The 19103-nt window shown below is 31.5% G+C and overlaps 1 protein-coding gene across 4 annotated transcripts; it reads right to left on the bottom strand.

Moving 5' to 3' along the window:
- Window positions 1-1614: 1614 nt before the first annotated feature.
- Window positions 1615-17082, bottom strand: LOC148613997 (uncharacterized). 4 transcript variants are annotated; one of them, XR_015923532.1, is made up of 7 exons: window positions 16929-17082; window positions 12988-13032; window positions 7192-7545; window positions 6669-6794; window positions 6312-6414; window positions 3519-4076; window positions 1615-2074 (listed from the first exon to the last, which is right to left on the bottom strand). XR_015923532.1 is itself a non-coding variant. In XM_088587719.1 (6 exons), exons 1-6 carry the CDS (start codon window positions 16942-16944, stop codon window positions 2005-2007), a joined length of 714 nt encoding a protein of 237 aa, XP_088443845.1. In that variant the 5' UTR covers window positions 16945-17077; the 3' UTR covers window positions 1615-2004. The 4 variants fall into 4 exon arrangements, 3 of the variants coding, with proteins under 3 accessions (XP_088443845.1, XP_088443847.1, XP_088443846.1); XM_088587719.1 differs by lacking the exon at window positions 3519-4076 and having other exon boundaries at window positions 16929-17077; XM_088587720.1 differs by lacking the exon at window positions 1615-2074 and having other exon boundaries at window positions 2111-4076.
- Window positions 17083-19103: the final 2021 nt, after the last annotated feature.

Here is a 19103-nt window from a genome sequence, read left to right as displayed (position 1 = left end):
CATTTGATAAGATCAGAAATTTCTATTTAATGAAGTGATGTGGGTATGGGGGTGAAGTGTGAAGAAATCATAACTGTCCACACTTTCTGTGTGTTTATAATAAGCATGTTATTTATCTAAGACTTCCAGAGATTTTTTTAAACTCCAAAAATAGTTAATTCCATTGTATTAAAACAAGGCTTTATTACAAGTAATTTATAATTAGTTCCTTTAATTAACAGAGAGCACTGGTTAAAAGAGCAGCAATTTCAGTTATAAGTACACTTACTGGACGCTGAGATGAAACCAAAAACAATATGCAATTACAAACTGAGAATAGAATTTCTTAAGTTCAGTTTTTAATTCTTCTTTTACAATAACATAAAAGAGCGTCATGTATGACTCGTCGACACTCTGGTCTATTTTTGAAGGTTGGCGATTTCATAACAAATTTAGGTAGACAAATGAGTAATTTAAATAGCTCTTTATGTAGATGTTTACCCTACATTATACCACTGTGTCCAATTTAACTACCAGAGAACATATGTGTGACCTTTTGGATGATGTCTTATATGTTTGAATAGCTGGTAATTATGATGTTGGATGGCACATTTAAAGGTTAATGTCCTTACAATTGACAGCTACTCAAAATCGAAAGACAGTGTTCAAAGATCACACAGGTGTTCTGTGGTGTTAAGTAGGACACATTGGTATAATGTAGGGCAGATTTTTACCTTGAGAAGCTATCTAAACTACTCACTGGCCTAGCTAGATTTGTATTGAAATTGGAACTGGTCTATTTCAACTAGCTGAAGTATCTTCAAAATAATATTTTTTTCTAGATTTATCTATACGAGGAAAGAATCACTGATAACAAAGTGCTATAAGCTATAAAGCGAACAACTCCGTAAAATGGGCTAAAAAAATATATTTTTTTGAAAGATATCATGTAACTTGGGGAATTAACAACTTTTGTTTTGAAATATATATCTAACATTTTCTTCACTGAATAATCAATGCGTTGTCTAGCTAACACGTTTATTTCGGTTTATTCGTTAATACCGATTTGTTCAGAAATTAATTCTTAATAAAAGCATGATACGACTCTATCTTGATTTCAACTTCAACTATGTAAATGATTTTTTATCCCTTAATGATCTTAGGTGTTGCGACGATATGAGAACATGTTATAAAACTGGTAGTATATCAAACTTTATAATTGACATTAGTTCGAAATTCGTTTAACACTCATTCTTAGTTTGAAAACAGAATAAACAGTCATAGGTGCACGTGGCTGATGGTGATGCGTGCGTAGCCATTGTCAAAATATTTATTGTGCAAAATTTCAATTATTTGTAGTAGGTCAGGTTTTTAGAAGAAAGTTAAATGCATCATTTTTGCGATCGTCGTAAAACATGGAATAAAGTACCTTTGTAAAGAACCTGTTGGTTTTATTGTGTCGTTAATTAATGTATTGTATTTAGGGTATCCTTGACTTCTTTAATTTAATTTCTGTCATGGTGCACTATTTGCTGTCTGCTTTTTTAGTATGCTTTGATCTTCTCTCGATTGTTTTCACTATATTTAAAAAAAGTTCATAAATGCTGTAAACATTTTCCTTTTCATATGCAACAATTAAAAATTCAATATTTAATATTAAGCCTTGTGTATGTCTAAAACTAGGACATGAATACATCATTATACATTATATCATTATACACGTGTATGATGCCTTAAAAATGGCGACATCCTGTCTTTCTCATATTTTTTTCCTTGTTATTTTGTTAATACTAAAAGTAATATAGCTATAATTGTATGCAAGGCTGAAAGTTCAAGTAAATTATTGTGCAGAAGAAAAGATGTTGTCAAGTTCTTTTAATTCAATCTGGTCTTAACTGTACTCTTCACAAACAAATTGTTATGAAGGGCTACTGTGCTCATAAATGTTAGTCTCTTTATAATATTCTTGAATATTTGTAAAAGAAAGATCACAATATAGACCTACACCATTGTTAGCAACATTATCTAAAGTTGGAGGGTTAAAGTTCCGAATTGTTGCTCATACATTGATGGTACTTGTTGTTTGAAATAACATCTGTAACAAAAAGAATGATACATTATACAAATTGCCAAGCAATATTGTACATCAATTAAAAAAAAACGAAAATATAAAGAAAATATTAAATTCTTTGAACTAGTTTGATTCTTATTAGGCATTCCGTATTACCGAGAAGTTTGCAAGATAACTTAACATTTTAATCTTTTATTGAGCATGTCTATAATAACATGCAGAGAAGTTAATCGTACTGGTAAACAGCAATAATACAGAGCAAAAGAAATGCTAATTACAACAAAAAGACAAAAAATATAAAAAGAGCTAAATAATCTTACAAAATGGTACTTTCCATTGTTTCACTACTAATATGTTTGTTATTAAAATAGAACCATGAAAACTATCACCTTGAAAATTGAAGCAATAATTTTTACTAGTTAAGGTAAAGCTTAAATTAAAATATTAACTGTATGTGGTTTTTATGTGTAAGATTTCATTACTCAAATTACCAAAATTTAACGTTTTACTTTAAATAACTAAAATGATTCAAAGACCCTCAAAATCATAAAAAAAATCACAGAAAATACAAATACACAGTCAAAATTTAAATATAAAGCTGAATATGCACTTTACATAGTACATTTGTAATAGATGATGACAAGAATTCTTAAATAAAAATTTTGGTACATAATGGTTCTTAATTCTGGACATATCACACATGTAAACAAAGGGAGATAACCAGTACTAATACTACGGTGAAGTGTTAATCTTAGATAAGTACTCAAATGATATTCTGTTAAAACTAAATTTTACAAAAGTGAAAAATAGGTAATTAATCTATAGAAAACACATAAATGAAAAACATGTATACATCAAACCTATGCCAACCCACAAAAAGTCCGTAAGCATGCAGCATGCGCCCCGTTTAATACTAATTTCATCAAAACCCTCGTTTGATATGAAATATTGCTGCAATTTAACAATGCAATTCAAAAATCTAATATTTTTTATAATAAAATTGCATAACCTCCCTATGCAAAAACACAAGTTGTACGACCGATCGAATATACACATGATTTAACATGATAGTTCTTATAAAAACATTGCGGCCAAGATTGTCATGTAGAAGAAACACATCCTCAATGAGTGGTTCAACTTCTATAATACTATCTTGCATGTATTACCACTTTTTTCGAGTTTGTTATGTGTAAATATTCTCTTTCTAACGAGTCCATATTTCATTTGTGAGAACTTCAGCAAATTTCTACTTATACGTAAATGTATCGAGTTGCAACACTTGAAAATCAGTAATAAGGTAGGAGACAAAATACACGGTAAATCTGGATCGCATGGAACACTCATTGAAGGGTGGGAATTCATCATGATATGTGTTCCGGCCATAAATATAAATATACACAGAATCTCGCGTGTAAGATGTTTTTGTCTTTCGTTGAACAAAATTGCTGCAAGAATACTTTTGACTAACCTAATAAGTCGTTCCTACGAACCTCACCTCCAATGTGGGGAGAATATGGAGTATTAAAGTTCCAAATCGTTCCATAGCTCTGAAGTAAAAACTAAACTTCAGGAAAGTTAGCTAGAATTCTAAGCTCTTGTATCGTCCTATAAATTTTGTTCTTCTGTCGGCAAAGAACACTTTTATTTGACTCCTTATAGAGATGACGTTTCGAAAAGCATTGAAAAGAAATGAGGTACTCACACTTATAACCTCTATTTGAACGGCTCCAAATGAAAGGCGACATAACAAGACAACCCAGCATTTCCAATTTATGCTTCCTTCTCGGGTTTAAGAGTAACTGTGTCCCAAGGACTACAACAGTCAATTATTAAATATGAGAACGGAGGTAAAAATTTACTCTAGGTTCTGGCAAGTCAGCCATTTTCTGAGTCATGAAGCTACCACGAAATTTACGAAGAAGCACACAGTTCGAAATAATTGAGTAGACTAGCCGCTTGCATCCAGTTATCCAATACCCACAGCTTCTAACTGGCCCTTCTGTCAGATGTAGTTCTTGATTGCACACTTGCGGTGACAATGTAATACAATCAGTTATGCAATGTGGCTTTTCATTAGAATAAAGATTGGGTTCTTCTCGCCAAAAGATCTTGACGAATGTTTGAGTCTATTACCTTTAGACTTTCATTCCTATCCAACAATTGATCAAGGTAAAGTATATCACTGTCCTTTGGGATCGGTTGTAAAGACTCTATTTCATTTGCACGAATGACATTTTTTTAGTTTCCTTACGAAATGCGTCGAGTCAGTTTTGACTTACTCTGCATTCAAGTTTTATTTTCGAATTTTAGCCACATTTTTAACAAGGTGAGAAATTAATAAAAAAGAAACAATATTCTAGTAGACATCATAGGAATGTTATCCAGATACAAAGACCAGACATAGAAAACGGACAAACACAACAAAAACATAAAACAACAAAACTAATACATACAAGCAACAAGAAAAAATGAGCAACTTGGACTCCAATAAAAGCTGGGAGCATGAACCAGGTGCAACGGTAGGGTAAGCGTCCGCTGCTTTTTTTAAACACCTGCCGAGTTGCTCATAAAAATTCAACTCCAGGGTAGAGTAAGGAAAACGTGGAACAAATCATATTTCATGGTGAAGACAGACACACCGAAACGATCCACTAGTTCTTGATGACGACAATAAACCTGTGGTGATGACTAATTTATTTTTTTTTTATTTTTTAATTTTGTAACTTCCACTATGAAAACATGAGAATCTAAATTTATGGAAGCAATTTTTGTAATACAAACTTTAATTGGCAGATCTTGTAGAATCTCTTATCATTTGCGGACAAAATAACGGATAGTCAGTATCAGAAATATTTGGTAAAGTTCAGGTAAATATACATATTTTCCAACCTGGATAGCAAGAACAGTACCGCAGAATTCGAGCCTAGGTATTGTGTGATATTTTAGATGTACAGGCTTTGATTTTTCCATCAGCTCATAAATCATATCATTCGTGTCATAGGTTATGCAGGAATCATTCCATGCATTGCCCGTTACTAGATTTGGCTTCAAATTTCGATATTGTTGGGTTTTGAGTACATTTTGTTTGCAAATTATGTTTTGGATTTAAATCTTTTTATAAGTTTAGGTCTCTTAATGAGAGAAACTCCTTGAAACATTTGTACACAATATTGAATATTGAATATGACTGTTTGTTTGTTTGTTTGGTTTTTTTGCTGTTTATTTGTGTTTCTTTTGTTGGAAAGTTGTTTTACTTTTCTGTATAATAATGTCGCGTGGTGGTTCATTTATAAGCGCTGGTAACAATCTCATTTGACGACAGTTGGATATTTTGAAAAAAAATCAATGTCTAAGATACATTCACTGCTATCTATCTGGAATCATCTTGGAATAATGATATGACTTTTCCGGAAGTACTTAAAGCTGCATTAGCTGTCATTTTCGTAACTTTTTGTTTCTTTCGAAATATGCCTTTATTTTGAATGATTTCTACCAAATTGTACTTTTCTTGTACAATTTCATTTGATATCCACAAATGAAATGCATTAAATATATGAAATAGGTGTCTATATATTTATTGTCTTGCAAGACAAAAAATCCATATAGATAAGTTCGTATGCATGTGAATTCTGGTGACCTTAATCCGCGCATGTATTGTAAGGGTCGCTTCTTTAATAACAAATCTGATTACAAAGTGAAAGTTGTTATTCAACCGCAAGGAAGACCGAAGGACTCAATCCGTAAAAGAAAAAGTTCGAAAATAACGCAAGGATCCTTTTGAAATTTACGTATTGTGATATAATGCGGCTCAAACATGGTCATTATTTATTTGAAAACTAATCAAGAAATAGATGAAATGAAATGAAAACAAGACACATGCTTACCTGTGTATCCGTTATTGTAAATTTTTACCAAGGTAACAAAATTTAAACCTGGTGAATGTCCTGTCGGTAATCTTTGGTAGTAATGGCGAACAATAATTAGATCAGACCTATCGATGTTCTTTGATTAGATAAAAAAAACCGTTTTTTTCACAATATTCTGTAGGTATTATCGACATTGATTGCTTCAATTGCATTACTACAAACTAATCTCATTGTATCAGCAAAATTCAGTAGAATTAAACCTGAACAAATTTGGCAGCTAATGCATCTTTAATATTTATGACATTTGGTGATTTGATCTGAGCAAAGGCATCATTTCTGGAATTTAGGTTTGAAGAGTAAATCCTCAACATTTATTTGTTTTAAACTATTCTTACCTTCTTCTTATACAAATGACAATGACCCCACCTGTTAATAACACAAGGCAAATACAAACGACAGATATCCCGACAGCTACAGAGGTAACAAGATCAAAAGAACCTGAAAATCAGAGTACTGAATAAAAAGGATTCAACAGTACATTTCTAAATCCAATTGATTTAAAATTAGCATGCCGTTGTTTTGGTGTGTGTTCTGTGTTTGAAATTATTGTTTCATAGATTTCTTTTTCAGAGTTCTACAAAGATTTCTTTTGATTGATATGTGATAATGAGTAATTCATTACACAAACCATCATATTTTGTAAAGTGCATACAAAATTCATGAAGTGATAATCATTTCTACTAGAATACAACCTTCATCTCGTTGCATTTCTGTAAAATCCAATGAGGTATCAGTAGATAATGCTTGCAATGTTTTTGTTGATTCGTAAGCGTGTGATTTGCATTCAAGGGTAAGTTTATCTGCTGCAGAACTCGCCTCTAGAAAAAGGATGCATTAAGGATCAGGAACTAGCAGTAAATTGGAAATTCGTCAATGAGATTAACACTTGAATTTTTAAAACAATGCATCATTCAACATATTGGTATTGATGGCTGATTTATTTTATATTCTTTTCTGCATTTTCTGCATTTTCAAAAAAAAAAAATAGATTCATAATGTTGTTTATTCACCGATGGAGAATGACTTGAATCCAATATGTATGACAAGTGATAATGCATTACATGTTTTCCGTTTTTTTATTTTCGAATATTTTTTAATTCTTAAAACGTTTTTATTTTATTGTTTTAATTATACGGTTGTAATGTATTATGGTAGATCGAAATTGTTAAAGGTCATGATTAATTAATTTTAATGTATTGATATAAGCAATCTGACCGTTCACTATTTCTATGCAGTATCCAAATCCTTCAGGCAACGTTCCATTTGCTTTCACTGTTATGATATATATCGTATTGTTTTTGGATAGAAGGTATTTTCTGTATCCCATCGCGCATTCGGCGCTATAGAACAAATCGTTGTTGCAGAGGAAGTGAACAAGAAGTCCACAACCATACGAAGTTTGTTGAGATGATAAAGAATTGTCATATTTCCTAAACGTTATATTCCAATCGTTTGTTTGCTGTGATATGAATAGTTTACACGAACAATTTTGGTTTGAGTCTGCCTTCAGAATTATATTATTCTGACCATCGGCTTGTTGCATACTTTCTGTTGAACAAACATCGGCAGCTGAAACAAATAGAAAAAAGATAATAACATGAGAGACAATAGCTAAAACGCCATGCACAAGTTTCACATCAAATTGGTCACTAATTGTTGCGATAGAAATAGCAGTGAACTAATAAACAAATTTGGGACAAAATTGCATATTATGAGGTTCGTCAATGGTCTTAGCACATGTTTATCCTTGAATAAATCTTATTGATAGTCGCTTCATGAACATGGGTCTCTAAATATTTTTAAAATATCTGAACTTATTTTCTCTATATCATCTTTTACTTTTAAGTAGCAGCCCGCCTAAGAATCATATAACTTTCACTGTACGTGATTTATTGATGCAGATATTTTATCCAAATTGACTTTAAATGAGTTGGATATATTGGAAAACAATAAATAAAATGAAAAAAATAAATATGTTTTCACCGTTACCATAGCAACGACCACTCCTTCGCAACCACCAATTTAGGACCTAACAATCCCAAAAATGTCACAATTTGAAATAATTATTTTTCTCTAATGGTGGAAATTTCTCAAATAATGATATTAATGATGTGTGTCTTTTATTCAAATTTACAATAAAGTACAAAACAATCTGATTGGTTTGGATCTGGTTACCCTAGCAACCAGAATTCTTAATTCTTGAAATATACGTGCAGAGCCGTTTTGTCAAGAAGACAAAGAAGATAATATTCAAATGTATGCATGGATGTGTACATGCAGTAAGTGCTCTCCACTGAAACATATCAAGAATAAAAATATGTAACATTTCTTTATTTTTGCTCATCTGGACCTGCAATCATTCACACCTCAAAAAGATGTTTCTTCTTCTGAACCCTTTTCATACAAACTTTGTCCAGATCATAACTGTTTTGTCTTTTGACCTAGACTTCTAATATTTGGTATGTTGGTACATCGTCTCAGGGCAGAGTGTTGCGTATCAGAGTATGTGACCTTTGGCCTTTACTTTAACCTCAAAGGCAAATAACATACAAATTTTCGCAAAATATGATACATAGTTTTGTCTGTACCATAACTTTTTGGTCTTTTTACTTAGATATCTGACCTTTGACATATATCACATCAAGGTAGAGTGTAATGACATACATTTTTTGGCCAAATACCATACAAAATTTTGTCCGGGCCATATTTCTTTTGTTTTCTTATTTAGACATCTGATATTTGGTATGGGGTTATATTGTCTCAAGGCGAGGCGTCACGTACTAGAGTGGTCAAATAACATACCAACTTTTGAATTAGACTTAATCAGGACAGATGTCAATTACTTTTATTGATTTCTGTATTTTGAGAAAATTCAATTAGACCCAAGAATAATATTTCTTGTTTTTATTGATTAACTCTTGACATTATATCCCATTTCCATTTTTGAGCTCATGTTTTACTGAAATGCACACCTTCTTATTAAAATGCCCCTGGGTTACATTCTTTTGATTTCCGCTAAAATAAATGGATAACTAGAGGCTCAAGAGAGCCTGGATCGCTCATCTGGTTTACCATTCGCTTATTAAAAGAACTTGACATGAGACAGGCCAATGTAAAATTAACTGAAAAGTCAAATGCAAGAAATGTTTTTAAAAGCATTTTATGACCTGAACCCGAATTTTGCTGAAGCCAACAGTTTTGAATCATATAAGAAAAACTCTTCTGATCCCTATGTTACATTTTTAGTATGGGTAGCATTATATTTTTTTCCATGGATTGAAAACACAGGTCATTTCGAGCACAATACACTAAAGAATTAGTATGCTTTATTTTCATTACCTGATCTTAAATGGTTTTAGAGACGAAGATTTTCAAAATTATACATGAACATGTGAAAAAAATAATAATTGTTTCAGGAGCTCCTAAATTAGTAGACGAATCGTTCCGAAAATGTCGGTATTGGTCGGTGTTATGATGCTGAACAATATAACTCCGCAAAAATTTCGCTAAAGGCAACAAATTTTAAGTAAACTGCCCTCTGACACCAATAATATATTTAAGTAACGACGGCCATGTTTTTTCACGCATTAAAAGTCCCAACAGTCATATTGTGTTGGATACCCTCAGGAACAAATATGCCTACTTTCATTGAATTGTGTACAATAGTTTAAGAGAAAAAGATTTATGAAGTTGCACATGCAAAAACTGGCAAGTACTGTTTTGGGGCTGCTACTCCTAAATCAAATGATAAACTGTTTTAAAAAATTCGGTATAGGTATGTCTCATTATGCTGAACGATATTAATCAGCAAAAATTTGCTAGTGGCAAAAACCTTTGAGTTGTTTTTGCAAAAAAATTGCTTTCTGACCCCTATGTTCTATTTTTAGTAACAGGGGTTATGTTTTTCTCATGGATCAAGAATCCCAATAGTTATTTTGTATGGAATATCCTACAGAACAATTATGCAAATTTTCAATGAATTCTGTAAAATGATTTTTGAGAAGAATAATTTAAAAGTTGTACATACATGTACGAAGAATGCCAAAAAAGCTGTTTTAGGGGTCATACCACCTACCAAGGTTATAAATATCGTTTGCAGAATTTCGACATAGGTCTGTCTCTTGATGCTGAACAATATCATCCCCTGCCAGAATTTAGCTAAAGGCAATGTTTTTTTTAAATGTCTTTAGACCGCCATGTTCTTTTTAGTAACGGTGGCTATGTTTTTATACCGATCATAAATCCAAACGGTCATTTTGTGCACAATCATCTGGAGGAGAAGAATTTCGAAAATCTGTCGATGACGAAGGACGCCAAGTGATTGCATAAGGTTACTTGGCCTTTGGTCAAGTGAGCTAAGAATAACAAATGTTTGTTTATTGGCCAGATACCCTACATCTATTACTTGTAGCTGCCTATAAATTATAAATGAACCAAAATTATACATTTCATCTTGTTGTGGCATTTACGAATAAGTTGCATAGTTGTAAAATGCGAACTACTTTTATACAATATAGTCAACAAGTTTACATGATCTTTCTACTTATTATTGTCAATACATGAGATCAGAAGTAAACTTTAACGGATTTAATGAAATGTAAAATATAGGCTGCAGATACTTCCCTTCATTTGGATGTTGATTCAATATCCTTGATGCATCAGGGTGTAACTTCAATTATATGATCCTGTCTTTTATATTTGATGAGATATGATACCAAAAGTGCAAAAAAAGATTTTGTCTTCTTTGGCATATTCCGTAATAAATTTTTCCCTATTCAGCTATGTTGGAACACAGGCATAAACATGCGCGTAGATATATAAGATTAAATTTAAAAAAGATTTCTGAAAATGATCTTTTAGGCATTAGAAAAAATCGCAACAAAATAAAATTTGAAAAAGATTTTTGAAAAAGTTAACAATGACAACCGACGACTACAACGAACACAGAGTGATGTCAATAGCTCAAACTGACCTTCGTCCAAAATTAGCTTAAGTATACGATAAGAAAACAAACCTCTTCTAACTAAATTCTGTTACTCAGAATGTTAGTTTCAAATAGCAGACTTTGATTAATTTGTTTTGATTAATCTAAAGTAAATATCGTCGTAGCGGGACAAATTGTATACTTGACATGTAACTTATCATGTTGAACTTATGTACCACAAATCATGTTATAATCTGCAAGCGTTTAGAAAAAAGTCCTTTAAACGATAATTTCTGTGAATTTTGATAAGTTCAAGGCCCGTAATTTCGGTAAAATCATCGAAGCGGAACCAAACATAAAGTTGTCCTGTAACTTATCATGGTTAACTTGTAGTAAAAATCATGTCATTATCTGCAAAAGCGGCTACATCTGTGAATTTTGCAAAATACAAGGCCTGTATAAAGGTGATAAATGGCAAGTGATTCTTTACATTTATGACATACTGTGAAGTGAAATATCGCACGAAATGAGTTATTAACTCAAGTCAATAGTGTGTATGTCATTTGATCATAAGGTCAAAGGTCAAGTTCAAAAGTCCCACACCTTGGTACAGGACGCTCCCTTGGCTTGAAATACCGACATACCAAATGTCAGAATCTATTATTTAATCTTGTTTTACCTTGAGGTTACAGGTTAAGGTCAAATTTCATCTATTCTGGTACGCGACACTCCACATTGAGAGGATATACCAACATACTAAATATTAGAGATCTAGATCAAAAGACAAAAAGTTATGGTATGGACACATTTTGTATGAACAGCGTCAGTATTTGGCACTTTATTTGACCATGAGGTCAACAGTCAAGTTCAAATGTCAACCATTTTAGTACGTGAAGCCTGACCTTCAGGTAATATAACCCCATACCAAATATCAGATGTGTAAGTAAAAAGACAAAAAATATGGCCCAGACAAAATTTTGTATGGTATGTGGCCACAATTGTGTATGTCATTTGACCTTGAAGTCAAAGGTCAAGGTCAGAGGTCATCCTACCTTGAACATTACACTCTACCTTACTGTGATTTATTTACATACCGAATATCAGATATCAAGGTAAAAAGACACAAAAATATTATGGCCAAGACAAAATTTTTATGGTATTTTGGCAAATTTTTTATGTTATTTGTCCTCCGGGTAAAACATCAAGGTCACCTACCTAAAACTTTACTCTCTCCCTTGATGTGTGTTTTACTTAACTGCCAACGATCAGATTTCTAAGTAAAAAGACCAAAAAGTAATGGCACAGACAAAACTATGTATTATATTTGGCCAAAATTTGTATGTTTTTAACTTGAGGTGAAAGGTCAGGTCAAAGGTCATTCTTGTACTTGGCATTCTGTCCTGAGAGATATACCAACATACCAAATGTTAGAAGTATAGGTCAAAATAGAAAAAAAAAGGTATGGTCTGGACAAAGTTTGTATGAAAAGCGTTATGAAGAATAAAAGTCTTTATCAGGGTGTTTTCTGGTCCAAAGGGGCAAAAAACAAAGATAGGCTACATATTTTTATTTTTGATATGTTTCAGTGGAGAGCACCTACTACACATCCATGCATTTGGATAATATCGTCTTTCTCCTCTAGGCAAAACGGGTATGAACATAGCCTATTTTCGTATATTTCAAATTGTCAAAAATTTTGAAAACTAATTTTGGTTGCTATGATAATCAGATCTAAACCCATCATAATGCTATATACTTTATTGTAAATTGTTTTCCTTTAGACACACTTCATTAATATAATTATTTATTTTGACAATCTTCAACCATTAAATATGAAAAATACATTCAAATTGTTATGTTTTTGTGTTTTAGGCCAAAAATTGGTGGTTGAAAATATTTTTCATTCTTTTATTTTAATTATTGTTTTTCCATCAAATCCAACATGTTGCAAGTCAATTTGGTTCAAATGTCTGACATTGATAAATCACTTACTGCGTGATTCTTAGGTGTACTGCTACTTAAGTGTACCGACTTTTTTTAAAACATTTTTCACAAATAAATTTTATTCTAAATCTAAGATTTCATACCTCTCCTTGTTGCATTAGCACATGGTTGTCCAGTGACAAACCAGCCTAAAATTACAAAGTTATTGCAAGATACTGCATATTATAAGTATGTACTGTAGCTGAACAAAATAATATATAACAATATCTATTAAAACATTTCTTCATCATAAAACAGTCCCTGTATGGGATAAACTTCCCCTTTCCCCATCCCCATTGCCCCATACCCCATTGCCCATTGCCCCATGCCCCATTCCCCATCCCCCATTGCCCCATCCCCTATTGCCCTATTACCTAATTCCCTATAGCCCCATTCCCCATTGCTCCATCCCCCATCGCATCGACTTACTTCCCGTTGTCAAATGCCTTCCCCCCATTCCTTAAAGAGAAAGTAAAGTTTTATCAAACACATAAAACGGATAACGATGCAGAAAGTTGTTTTGTGCAATCAATATTGATTTTAGAATCTCACCGGCAAGTTCGAGAAATACCGAAATCACGCGACATTGTTTACATGTATTATCGACACTACGAGCTGCATAAAAAATAATCATGCACAATATTCTTAAAAATATAGATATATGTATAAATTGTGAATGAAATTGATTTCTAAAACTATTCTTAAAAATGTTAAAATTGTCCAGATAAGGTTTTTGTTGGTTGTTTTTATACATATATTTCAAACCAAATACTTGAACATGAGATATTTTTCCAAATTAAAAAAGTGCCAACACTTATAATTACCTTAATGGTCTTAACTAATTGTTTAAAATATTAAAGTTGTTAAAATAAACATTATGTATGGGCTGTGATACATTTATTTCAATCAAATTTCTCAAAAAATTGCATATTTCTGCAAATTGTAAAGGTGTGAACAATTTAAATTACAATAATGGTCCAAAATTATTGTTAAAAATATTAAAACGGGCTATATTTGTATCCGGTTGGTGGTTGCGACACTCATATTTCAGTCAAAAATCTTGAAAAAGATATATTTTTTGCAAAATGTATGTGTGGGAACAATTTAAATATACCTATTAATCTACAATTAAAGTAAAATTGTTAAAATTGTCTATTTCATTATCATGATGATGGCTGTAATACATGAATTTTCAGACCAAATTCTTGAAAATGAGATTTTTGTTGCAAATTGAATGAATAGGAACACTCAAAATATCCTTACTGGTCTTCCTTATATTATTGTTTTAAATGTTAAAATGGTACAAAAAAGTATCATGTGTGTGGCTTTGATACATTAACTTCAAGCAAATTTCTCAAACATGGCATATTTCTGCAGATTGTAAAGGTGTGAACAATTTTAATTTCAATAACAATCCAAAATTATTGTTAAAAATATTAAAAATGGCAATATTAGAATCCGGCTGGTAGTTGCGACGCTCAGTCAAAAATCTTCAAAAAGACATATTTTTGCAAAGTGTATGTGTGATAACACTTTTAATATACATATTAATCTATAATTATTGTAAAAAAATTAAAAAAAATTGTCTATATTATAATGGCTGTGATATATACATTTCAGACCAAATTCTTGAAAATGAGATATTTTTTTGCAAATTGAATGAATGCCAACACTTAAAATATCCTTACTGGTCTTATCGTATTGTTTAAAATGTTAAAATGGTAAAAAAAATATCATGTGGGATGCTTTGACACATCAATTTCTGTCAATTTTCCCAAAAATGGCATATTTCTGTATATTGTATGGGTACGAACAATTTTAATTTCAATAATGGTCCAAAATTATTGTTAAAAATATTAAAAATGGCAAAAATAGTATCCGGTTGCTGGGTGCGACACTCATATTTCAGTCAAAAATCTCCAAAAAGACATATTTTGCAAAGTGTATGTGTGGGGAACAATTTGAATATACCTATTAGTCTATAAAGATTGTAAAAAATGTTAAAATTGTCTATATCATTATTATGTTGATGGTTATGATACATATATTTCAGACCAAATTCTTGAAAATGAGATATTTTTTGCAAATTGAATAAGTGCGAACTCTTGAAATTACCTTTATGGTCTTATTTTATGGTTTAAAATGTAAAAATTGTCAAAAAAAGACATCATATGTTTGGCTTTGACATATTGATTTCAGTTCAATTACTTAAAAATTGCACATTTCTGCATATTGTTAGGATGCGAACAGTTTTAATTCCTATCATGGTCTAACAGTCTTGTATAAAATATTACAAACGGCAATATTGTTATCCTTTTCGAGGTTGCGACGAAAGATATATTTCTGCCAATTGAAAGCTAAGGGAATAAACATTTCATCATTATTTTTTTAATGGTCTTGTTATTATTGGTTAATATGTTTAATTTGTCAATATTAAAATCATACGAGTGTCTGCGACACAAAATTATTTCAGTATAAATTTTGAAAAAAATAATTTACGTTTAGAAATCGTATGTTCGCGAACATTTTCAATCAATAACAAATGTACTTCCGGTTAATATTTTTTTTAATGTTAACGAATAATGAACTGCGACACTTGTAATAATTAAAACTACCCCAAAACAATCTTGTTGAAAAATTATTATGATATGTACGTTGCTTGCGAAAAAAAGGCAGAACAATTTGTTTGATTGACCAATCCAAATTATTCCCTCGCCCCATTCCCCTATTCATTTATACCATTCCCAATGCCACATTACCCATTGCCCCATTCCCCATTGTCCCATCCTCCATTCCCCATTCCCCATTCCCCCATGCCTAATTGCCCCATCCTCCATTCCCCATTGACCCATCCCCCATTCTCCAATTCCCCATGCCCCATTGCCCCATACCCTATAAAATGGGAAGTTTATCCCATACAGGTACTGTAACTGGCTTGTTGGTTAGCACAATTGCTTCAAAAACAAAATATATTATGTTAAGGTAGATTGAATATCTATTTTTTTAGATGTGATGTTGAATGAAATTGTTTATCACTTTACGAAAAATCTTAGATTACCACACTTGATATAAATGTACAGATAATTGAATTATATTTATAGTCTGTAGAGTTTCTCTTAAATTTAAATATCAGCTTAATTTTTCAAGAACATTGTCTGATCCTATAGAATTTTTTATTGTAACTTCTGCTGATCCTCTGTTTAAATATACTGATAGGACAATTAATTGGAAAGAGCGAATAATCAAAACATTATAACGAGCACAAAAAAAAAACGCTTTGATTTAAGTACTGTGAGAACTTGTTCCGCAGAAGAGTTAAATCCTCCGGTATTCTTTACGCGAGTGATCATATTTTGGTTATTCACGACAAACAATTGATTATCCTATTTATCGTATAGATTATCTTTATAATTTATCGGAATTTTTTACATGAATTTCAAATTCTATGATTGGCGGGTTGATATCAAGTTGTGATGCTTGGCGGAAAAAATCCGAGAGTGAAATTATCGTATTATTTCACAGTGTGAATTATTATTTCGAACAGTCGATAAAACACCGCTATCTATATAATAATAAGTGAGTTTCTGTGTATCTTTTTATAGAGTGAAAGATTTCAGACAACAGCTACAAATATATTGATAACTTTGTGAAACACATGTACAGTTCCAATGCAAAACACTCACATATCTGTTATAAGGTTGCAAAATATCATATTACAAGTATTAGTTTTTTTTCTAACCCCGTAATAATTTTTTTGGAAATGTTGATATTTTTTCTGCCATACCATATTATGTTTTTTTTCAGTTATATTACTTGTGTACATGTGTTCGTAATGAGGTTAGATTAGCTCTTTCAGTGATATGTTACCAAAAGGATTTATTTATCCTCTCAACTTCTTCTGTATATTCCCTATGTTTTTATTTAAGACTATGATACTGAATAAATACAACTAAAATGAATAGTTTACCGATACTGACAGACATATCTGATACATTGCTGTCAAATTCACCCCATCAGAAACCTATACTATTATAAACGTACGTACCTGAATAGGCAGACATTAGAACGTTTCCATTTTATAATCATAAATCAGGAAGTATATTCCTTTTATCGATACGAATCTTTTTAATTGTACTTGACGTGTGCATAAAATTAAATCACACACAAGTGTTTGTTCAACTTCAATATTTTGAATAAGAAGTCGATTTCTAGGTCTCCAAATTAAATGGTTAGCATATTTAAGTACAAAAATCCTTCAAAATATTTAAATTTTCTTATCAAAAGGAATTGCATAACGTTATATTTGGAATTATGATATGTAAATTAAAATAAAAATTGGTATGATAGTAATGTGTCTAAGTTTAGTTTAATTTAATGGAGAGTGAATAATCAAAATATTATCACGAGTGTTGAAGAAAGCGTAGATTGAACTAGGGTAAGGAACTTGCGTTAAATCTTAATGCGTTACTATATTTTGGTTATTCACGATGACCAATTGATTATATTATTCATTATATACATTTTCTCCTTTATTTCTTTTTATTTTCAACATAAATTTCAAATTTTGTAAACGACGGATTGATATACATGTTTTGACGTTTTGTAATGTTTTAGCTGTAAAAATCCTAGAATGAAATTATCGAATTTATTTCACCATGTAAATGATCGAAAAAGTTTTAAACAGGGAACTTTCGGTAAATCACTGGTATCTTTATTATAAATGTTGATATTCAGTACAGTAAGAAATGTCTAAACTCGTGGAGTCCGAGTTGCTCATTCACTTTTGTTACTTTGTATATATGATTTTAGTTACTTTATGTTCTTTGTTGTGTATGTCTGTTTTCCATGCCTGGTCTTTGTCCCTTGATTACATTCTTTTGATTACCGCTATAACCTTGGTTCCCTTGGTCACTCCTACATATGAATTATGAAATCCATGAGACGCTATATAAATTAAAGAGAGGAAACAAAAAAAATGATAAAATATTTATCTTAATATAACATAACATAAACAAATAATCGATTGATATTTGCAGCAGAGGACTATTATGAATGATTTTCTGTATATTTTTAAGGTAAATGTGTTTAAGGATTCAAATTATGTTTATTTCCTAAAAAATTATTGTATTGGTGGTGAAAACATCTTTTTGGGAAAAGACAAATAATAGTTGCAGTTTTTCAATATTGTTTTAAAATTTAAAAAAAGGTGTATCCAATAAGATGTGCGATAACTTTTCTTATGCACTGAATAAAAATAAAATCAGGTGATGTGGTATAATTGCCAGTTTGACGATCATCCACCAACAGCCAAGCAACAAACAACTAAACTTTAACTGGTCACCACAAGGTATCTAATGATGGGAAAACCCATACCATTAAACAAGCTGTAAAAGGCGCCAAAATAAATGAATTGAAACCATTCATAAAACGACGGAAATCTTTGCAAAATTTCAAATTATTCGTAGTAGGTCTGTTTTTATATATATATATATATATATATATATATATATATATATAAGAAGTCCAATTGGGTGAGGCAACTCTACTATCTTACTTGCTAGTACATTACTATGTAGATTCATAGTATGCACGGCGAGGATCAATATGGTATGTTAATACAAGGATGCACACATATATATAATCAAGTCTAAACTGCACCCCAACTCTAGAATCGATGCGAGGTTGCAAATTGCTCCTTCAGCGGGATTCGAACCCCTTCTATGCTCTAACATCTATGGCCACATCGCCTTCATTGAGTCCAATGAGATAGACCACTCGACCAACTAGGCTATAAAATATAGCTTTCGTTGACCGAGTGGTACTTCCGCGTAAGTAAATCTAGAGCGCGAACATTAGCACATGATGTAACTGAATAGGACAATCTCTGATGGTATCGAGTAAGACAATAGAGGATCTGTAAGACTGTAAGAGTATACAAATACAGCCACACCAAGTATATAATACATATAAGAATTCTAATGAGGTAAGGCAACTCTACCATCTTACTTGCTAGTACATTACTACGTAGATACATAGTATGCACGGCGAGGATCAACAGAGTATGTTAATACAAGGATGCATACATTTATATAATCAAGTTACAAAGTTGCGATGCAAATTTGGTCGCTTCATCAGTACACATAAAACACCCTATATATGGGGTATTGGACTTTATCTTCAAAAAAAGTTTATATATGATATTTTTTTATATGTAATGTTT

Source organism: Perna viridis, chromosome 6 (genome assembly GCF_037379345.1).
Source record: "Perna viridis isolate PV_CMFRI_1.1 ecotype Kerala chromosome 6, ASM3737934v1, whole genome shotgun sequence".
NCBI lineage: Eukaryota > Metazoa > Mollusca > Bivalvia > Mytilida > Mytilidae > Perna > Perna viridis.
Note: the sequence above shows the minus strand (reverse complement) of the source record. Positions and strands in the feature narration are given on the sequence as shown.

Coding starts and splice junctions, on each gene's coding strand:
- LOC148613997 (XM_088587719.1), bottom strand. Junction 6,795..7,191: donor CTGCATAGAAATAGTGAACG/GTCAGATTGCTT, acceptor TCCTTTTTCTAG/AGGCGAGTTCTGCAGCAGAT. Junction 6,415..6,668: donor AGAAATGCAACGAGATGAAG/GTTGTATTCTAG, acceptor TCTGATTTTCAG/GTTCTTTTGATCTTGTTACC.